At 38.4% G+C, this 8,876-nt stretch overlaps 1 protein-coding gene across 1 annotated transcript; it reads left to right on the top strand.

Moving 5' to 3' along the window:
- The first annotated feature begins 6,737 nt into the window (after nucleotides 1-6,737).
- Nucleotides 6,738-8,444, top strand: LOC132039104 (uncharacterized). Its single transcript, XM_059429647.1, has 3 exons — nucleotides 6,738-6,942; nucleotides 7,929-8,144; nucleotides 8,392-8,444. The coding sequence occupies exons 1-3, from the start codon at nucleotides 6,738-6,740 to the stop codon at nucleotides 8,442-8,444; spliced, it is 474 nt and encodes a 157-aa protein (XP_059285630.1).
- Nucleotides 8,445-8,876: the final 432 nt, after the last annotated feature.

Genomic DNA, 8,876 nt, shown 5'->3' with positions numbered 1-8,876 from the left:
TCTAAAATGCAATGCAAGAATTGAAAAGATATATAGACTCCAAATAGTAAACACTTTCCATAAGAGTAGAATAGAAAGGGTACATAGGAAGAGACCTCGGAACGCAGAACCGGCTAGTGATTTTCTTGAAATTTCCAAACCCACTTCTTTCTTGGTAGAATATGTTATATCCCGTATTTCATACATTCGGATAATTCGAGAAAGTCGTGGTAAGTTAAGGACAAGATCATTTTCAAGAATTGTTTTAATGTACAAGTTGGTTATAAATATTATTTACGAACATTGGTAGTATGAGAATATTGAGGAAGGCTAGGGGTAAAATGGGAAGTTTACAAAAATTATTTTGAAATTTCTAGACCAAGCCAAGGCTTGGCCATGTGTGTGTGCATGTGCATGTATATGTGGGTCCCACTCTTATATGGGTGAAGCTTATGGAGCAAGCTAAGTGGTCATCTTTGTTAATTAAAAGAAAAGTTCAAGAAAAAGAAAGAAAATTCTAGAGAAAAAAAATGAAGGAAGGAGGCATGTGCCCCTCACATGCTTGGAGGAGTTATATATATATATATATATATGACATATTAGTCATATTCTCAAAAAAAAAAAAAAAAAAAAAAAAAAAAAAAGCTCTAGAAATTTGGAGAAAGAAAAACAAAAGAAGAAGAGCAACAAGAAGGCCTAGGTTCGGCCAAGGGAGGAGAAAAAGAAGATAAAGAAATCTTGTCCCAAAAATTCTTTTCTTCATGTATTCCTACTAAATTGAAGGCCCTCTTCAACATGGCACAATTGTTGGAACAAGAAAATTACTCTTTGTGGAACTTTCAAGAATTCAAGTAAGTGGGGAAGTTGAAGGAAAAGGTAAGAATTCATCTCCCTTTTTATGTTATGAAGGCTTGTTTATGCTATGGAATGTAGAAAGGAGTAGAACTCATGAAAATATGAAAGTTTGCATGGTGGATGTGTGTGTATATATGTGGCCGTGTGCCTATGTTGTTATATAGGCAAGATAAATTTATTCTTATGTAATATTCTAGTTGTGGTTATTGTGAATTCTACATGGATAATGAAAGTGGATGAAATTCATGAAGTTGTAGGTGTTGGAGTTTTAGCCGTGTGGTGCGTGTGTTGTGTAGGAAAAATGAATAAGCTTCTATGTAGTATCTTGATTGTTGTTGATATGTACTCTACGACGAAAATGAGAATTTGATGGTTTAAATTGCTGTTGGAATGGTTACGGGCTGATTTGGAAGCCAACATGATTTGGTGTCGTTTCCTTATTTATGAGAATAATGTTGCTAATGTGTGTGTGTTGTTGGGATAATTGATGAATTTGGAAGCAAGAAATGCATTGTTGTTGCTCTTGGGGAAATTGGGAAGCATAGTATGTGGGTTGGATTATTGCGAATAATTGTTGGTATTATTGTTGATCCGTTGGCCGAGTTCCATTCTCGGATTTTACGTGGTATTGTTAGCTGAGATAGAATCTCGGGGGATGGTGCATCTACAGGGGAAATCTTTGCCGAAATTTCGGCGAATATAAGTGAATTTATTTGAAAGATTAAGACAAGTATTGATTAAGATTGAATTCTTAAAGCTTTGTGATTAATATTTGGTAAATATGACCAATTGTAGATTTTGGAGGAAACGGGATTTGAATTTGGAGAAGCGTAAGAGACAAATAAGGTATGTAAGGCTTACCCCTTCTTTCTTTGGCATGTCCTAGTTGTAATAGGCTTGATTACAAGTCTCGGGGGACGATTCTACTCTTAGAAATCCGAGTTTGAATTTGGCCCTTTTTCATTCAACACAATTGAATTAAACATTCTACATTTTATCGGAAAAATAACTTAAACATCTATAACTTTCATAAATGGAACCGAACTACCCTAAGACCTTCACAAGCGGCTCCATAGAGCCTAAAATTCGTAATTTATGTACGTCACTTCAACTTGATCCGAGGTGGGCCCACATGTCCCGAGACCTAATTACATTGCTCTATTTGGCCTATTTAAATACGGTAATTAAAGGGAAACTTTTGGTTATGGTTCCGAGATTGTTATGATTCGTATGCATTCTCGACATAAGAATTTTGATATAAGTGTTACGTACGAGTACTCCGATTTGATCATTCGATAAATACTCCGATATAAGTATTTTGATATGGATATTCCGATATAAATATTCTGATATAAGTATTCTGAGTTAGGTATTCTGGTATAAGCATTCCAACATGATAACTCTGACATGAGTATTTTGACACAAGCGTCTGATGTAAGTATTCTGATACGGGCATTTCGATATAAGTATTCCGGTATAAGTATTCGGCTATGAGTACTGGATATGAGTCTTACGATCCGAGTATTCGACATGAGTGTGCTCTGTAAGCCCTAATGTTCTTCACGTACGATCTCGGATCGCTTAAAAAAGTCGAAGAGGTTTACGTATTTCAAACGCTCATAACTTCCCGATATTAATTTGGAAGAACCGAAATTCGTTTCTGAGCCTTCGAATGTCGGTAAGTGTACGTACTCATCGAGTCTGGATTTATGTACATATGGTTTCTCACGACTCTACTCGTGCAAGGCTCAATGTATCTGTTCACTATGTCCCGGGCCAGGATCTGTTATCGTGCGCATGCCTCTGTGTCCGTCGCTGCGTCCGGGCCGGGTTCGTTATCGTGCGAGTTCCCCCTGCATGGTTCACCGCGTCCCTCATAGGCGGGCCGGGTTCATTTTATGCTTATGATATGATGATATGGGGACGGCGGCCGGGATGGCATATGTTACGTACGTTCACCGCGTCCGTACTAGAGGCGGGTTACGTTACCGCGTCCTCGGACTGGAGGGCGGGATCTGTTATTAGCATATGTATATGATAATATATGTGCATATGCATAATTTGTGATACGAAAGTATGCATTTTGATGTTACGGATAAGATATGCATTTACGTACGATTCGATAATGACTTTGTATGTCTTACTCACTGCCCGATTTTGATAAGGCTACGTGCCTATTATGCCTCTTGTATTTCCGGTTCGACCACGGATCTGTCGGTATATCTCTATGCATGTACGCTCGATTACGAATACGTCCGACACGGCTACGTACGTACGACTCGATTACGGGTACTCCCGGATGATTGTAAATAAGCATTTTTGAAGTTATTATAGAAGGTGTTCCGGCGACTAATGTATTTATCTTTTAGTCTTGTTTGAGATGGCAAGCTCCGTTCTCCGGAGGCGTTTCGTGCCAAAGTTCGAGTTTGTTTGTTATGATTTACGGATGTATGTTAGAGACTTTGCAGACAGCGTCGTGGGTATTGGTTGTCGGTCTGTAAGTGGCTTCGTCAGTAGATATGTCGGTCCGTGTTATGTATTGAATTTTGTATGATTATAAATTTGTTCGATTTGAGGGCTACGAGAAAGAAAATTTCTGAAAAATCTTGCTATGTATTTTATCTCATTTGGTTTAAAAAGTTTGGCGTGATTACGTATGCGTGAAGAGTCTGAGGGTTCGCTCGGCCCTAAGTAAGGGTCGGGTGCCCATCACACCCTAATAAGATCAGGGTGTGACAGAATATTTGAGTATAAAAGACCCTAGAACTTCTCCAAACCTTACAAGGTGAGTTCCTAATCATCTTATGATTAAACTATATCAAAGTAACAAGAATTAACACTAGTTCATCTTCCAAAAAAAAAATCCTATATTCTTGAAACCTAAGAAAAAAAAAGAAAGGAACGTTAGAGACTTTGAGATTCCTTCAAAAAGGTGTGATCCTTGATATTTCTGATATTATTGAAAGGGTTTAGACTAGTGTAGGTTATCCTATGGGATTAGAATCCATGAATGATTCATGAAGTGTTCAAGAACACGTTCTAGACATGAAAACCCTAGTTTTTCTATAAAGGGGTTATGAATAGAATTAGATTAAAGCTCTAATCATGCTCATCTAAAATCATGGTAGTGTGATTGTAGAACCTTGGGACTTACGTGTGAGTAGGATTTGAGGTATGTCTATATTTCAAATATCGTCTTTTCAATTATGTCTACTTTTGAAGTATGTTTATATTGTGAAAGCATGATTTGTATTTGAGAATCCTTCCTTGATTATTTGTATAAGTTAAAGCTCTAGTTTGGCTGTTGTTCTTTGTTGAACTAGTTTTCGAACTAAAATATTCCAATTGATCAAGGTCATGCACTTATAGGGTCAAGCCCGCATCAAACCTTAAATGAATGAAACTCTTCCAATGAACACATTTTGCCCGTTATGGGATGATTGAATTTTATTTCTAAAAGACTGAAGTTTGAAATATGTTGTGAAATTGAACAAATGATTTGAACATGATTTCTAAACGGAATGCGACATGAAATACCTCTATTGTGAGAAGATGGTCTGAGAAGTAAATTTGGCTGTAAGCCATGATTGATGATTCAATTATATGCCATAATTGTAATTATTTATGTTTGGGCCTATATAGGCAAGCTATGCTAGTCTAGAGGATGATTAGCCGTTATGGATCCAAACATATTGATACGATTATTGTTGTATCAGTCCAGAGGATGATTGACTTCCGAGGTGTGTAGCCCGGTGCATCTATTCTATTGTACTAGTCCATAGGACAATTAGCTTCCGTGGCTACCTAGCTTAGAGTATTGATTGATTGATTTGCCTGTGAGTGGCTTGTTTTGTATTTTGGTTACCTGCGAGTGGCTTGATTCATATCTTTGTTGCCTGTGAGTGGCTTGTGGAAACCTTGAGCTCGTAAATGATACACACAATGATGTGAACGGTAACATAAGTGGAACTTGATGTATTCCTGTATGTGTACTCTTATTGGTGATTTCCCTAGTTCACTGGCTTATTTATTCTCTGGAGTTCGAACTATTTCTTTTGATATCGTTTTATTGAATTTACTACCTTACTTTGGTTTTATTAACTATTTCCCCTTAGACATTCATTGAGTACCTTGTACTGAGGCATGCCATTGTTCTTTTGATGGTGTGTCAGGTGACGTAGAAGTGCAGGTTAGTGATAGGCCCACGACTTAGGAGAACTTGCTGCTTTCGAGACCATTCGGTGAGTCGACATGTTTTTTCGTAGGACACCAATCTATCTTTACTTTTCGTATTTTATTTTTCGTGTTGCGTCCAGATGAGTTAGACATTTATTCTTAGAAGCTCCATAGATAGTTGTCAGATTGTGGATAGTGTGTTGGAGCCTTGTATGACTCATTGAGGCATTTTGCCACTGTTATTAACTGAGTATTTAATTTGACTTTCGCTGAATTATTTCTAAGAATTGTTATGCTTTCATTTAATTATAAATGACTTGTTTCATATTTGTTAAGATAGTTATTTAACAAAAAAGACTAAGTGTTCGTTGATTACATTAAGGTGCTTCCGGTGTGGTTCATAGCATCGGATGCCTGTTACGTCTAAGGTCGGGTTTGGGGCATGACAAGCTCGGTATCAGAGCCTAGGTTTAAATATGTCCTAGGAGTTGCGTGTGTCTAGTGGAGTCTTCCTTGTGCAGCCTGATCACCTGCATAATCAAAAGACTATCAGGGCATTTATAGATGTCTCTCATTCTTCTTTATTCTATATTGTCCTATAGAGCTTGAACTTTCATTAGGATCATTATGACGTGTTCATTAATTCGTGCCTCATAGAAATGGCTTTAACTCGTGCGGGAGCTGCCAACTAAGGGAGTAATGGTGCTTCTAGTTCATCATCTGGCAGATGAGCCTCTAGGATCACTAACCGCACCACTGTTGAGACTACTGCTGGGGTTGAAAACAATAATGGAAACCAAGCACCACCTGCTGCAGGTGTAGCTGATATTGGGTCGATACAGAATGTGTTCTAAATGCTTACCACCCTTGTCGCAACCCAACAACAACGTGGGGGTGCAGATCCGACACTTGGTGGAGGAGGAAGACTTAAGAACTTTTTGGGGCTGAATCCGCCCAAGTTCTTTGGTTCATGGGAAGAGATCCTCGGTACTTTATGGATGAGACCTTCAAGGCTCTGCGGGCAATGAGTGCCCATGGTTCTAAAGCCGTGAAATTTATGGCCTATCAGCTGAAAGATGCTGCTCATGCTTGGTTTGAATTATGAGAGCCGGAGTGGGGTAGTAATGCTCCGGCTCTTACTTCGGCTGAGTTCAAGCAAGCATTTATAGAGGGATTCTTGTCTGATGAAGAGCGGTTTGCTATGGGTACTAAGTTTTTGAGAAGCTTGAGCAGGGTATATGTTTGTTCGTGAGTATAGTTTGAATTTTACTCGTCTGGCATAGTATGCAATGTTTATGATTCTGACTGAAAAGCACAAGTTGAGCCGATTTGTGCGTGGTTTTGTACCACATATTAAGTATGTATGTGTTGCTGCAGCTATGTCCCCTACTTGTATATTTTCATCCTTAGTCGGGTTCGCTGAATAATAAGAGAACTCGAAGGGTAAAGAGAGGTTAGAGAGGGAACAACGTAAGAAGGCCCGATCTGCTGGCAGTTTTAGTGGTTCGTATAATGGAGGGCAAAGAAAAGGGTATTCTGCACCTGCTCAGTCTGGCGCTTATTCAAATGTTAATGTTTCGTATGGTAGACAGGGTCAGAGAAACAATAATCATAGTAGATTCTCGCAAGGTAATAGCCGACAATCATCCTATTAGGAGGATCGTATTTGTCACCATTATGGAATAAGGGGTCATATCAAGAAGGATTGTAGGAACTGGCTTCGTGAAATGGCTAACTCTTCTGGCCAGAGAAATAATTCATCTACTTCTGCTACTGCTAAAAATCCGCCTACTGGTAATGCTAATAATAATCCTAACACTCGTGGTAGTGCGAATGGTAAAGCAGTTGCTAATACCGCTAATATAGGACAAGACCAACTTTATGGTTTCACCCTTAGAGAGGCAGCTGAAGCCTCATATGATGTGGTTACAGGTATTCTCACTATTTGCTCTTTTGACGCGTATTCATTGATTGATCTGGGTTCAAATCTCTCTTATGTAACACCATATTTTCTCTTGATTTTGGGGTGGAGCCCGAACTATTTTTAGAACACTTCCCTGTGGATGCCCCTACTGGCATTCTTGTTATTGCTTCCAGAGTTTATAGAAACTGTTTAGTTATAATTAAAGGCCACGAGACTATAGCCAACTTATTTGAATTAGAGGTTGTTGATTTTGGTATGATTATGGGGATGGACTGGCTGTCTGAGTGTTATGCAAATGTGGATTGCCGACATGAATTAGTTCATTTTGAATTTCCTAATGAACCCGTTATTGTGTGGAAAGGTGAAATTGCTAAGCCTTGAGGCAGGTTTATTTCTTATCTTAAGGCTCATAAAATGATCTCGAAGGGATGTATTTATCATCCGGCTCAGCATCAACGACACTCAAGGTGCCGTAGTACCGAATTCCAATGTTTGTCCTGTAGTTAACGAATATCCTGAAGTGTTTCTAAAAGATCTTCCGGGTATTCCACCTGATAGAGTTATTGATTTTGGAATTGATGTTATTCCCGATACTCGACCGATCTCTATTCTCTTTGTATTGTATGGCTCCAACAGAGCTACGAGAATTGAAAGACCAATTGAAGGACTTATTGGATAAAAGCTTTATTTGACCAAGTACCTCACCTTGGGGTATTCATCAGAAAGAAGGGCGGATCTCTTAGAATGTGTGTTGATTAGCGTCAGCTTAATAAGGTGACGATTAAGAATAAGTATCCTTTGCTTAGGATAGATGATCTATTCGACCAACTTCAGGGTGCTAAATTCTTTACAAAGATTGACTTGAGGTTTGGGTATCATCAGTTGAAAAAAAAGAAGCAGAATGTTCCGAAAACAACTTTTTGTACTCGTTGTGGACACTTTGAATTTCTGGTAATGTCTTTTGGTTTGACTAATGCACCTGCTGCATTTATAGATCTGATGAATCGCGTGTTCAAACCTTTTCTTGCTCGTTTCATTATTGTCTTTATTGATGATATTCTGGTGTATTTGAAGAGCCGTGAGGAACATGCAGATCACGAGAGAATAACCTTAACAATGCTTGAGGAGAATAATCTTTATATAAAATTTTCTAAGTGTGAGTTCTTTCTTAACTTTGTGGCTTTCTTAGACCACATGGTATCTAGCGAAGGTATTAAGATTGGCCCTCATAAAATTTTGGCAGTCAAAGACTGGCCAAGACCCACGAGTGCGACGGATATTTGTAGCTTTTTGGGTTTAGAAAGTTATTACAGGAAGAAGGTTTCTCATCGATAGTCTCACCATTAACGAAACTGACTCAGAAGACTGCTAAGTTTCAATGGTCTGAAGCATGTGAAAAGAGCTTTCAAGAGCTCAAAGCGAATTGACTTCGTCTTCTATTTTGACTTTACTTTCAGGGTTTGGTGGCTATGTAGCTTATTGTGATGCTTCTTGTCAAGACCCCACCTGAGGGCCATGACGAGTACCCGGAGCTAGCCTATTGAGCACCAACTATCATAATTCCTCCTATCTATCTCGGTGGACCACATACTAAATCTCAATTATCGCAACCTGTACGGGTATAAATTCTCCCAAAGAAACTCATTTACACGATAATCATCAACTTCATCTCATAAATATATATATATATATATATATATATATATATATATATATATATATATATATATATATATATATATATATATATATATACATACACAAGCCTACGAAGCTACAAAAATGACGTACAAGATATACACTAGTAAGGTCATGAACCTTCTAATTATCCACACATGTCTACGAGCCTCTATCTGGAGCACTAGGAATCATAAGGATGGGACAGGGCCCCGCCATGGCCAACATGTGCACAAAAGAATAATACCTAAAAACTGCAACTCCG

The sequence above is a fragment of the Lycium ferocissimum genome, chromosome 12, assembly GCF_029784015.1.
Source record: "Lycium ferocissimum isolate CSIRO_LF1 chromosome 12, AGI_CSIRO_Lferr_CH_V1, whole genome shotgun sequence".
Lineage (NCBI taxonomy): Eukaryota > Viridiplantae > Streptophyta > Magnoliopsida > Solanales > Solanaceae > Lycium > Lycium ferocissimum.
This window is presented reverse-complemented; position numbering and strand designations above follow the sequence as displayed.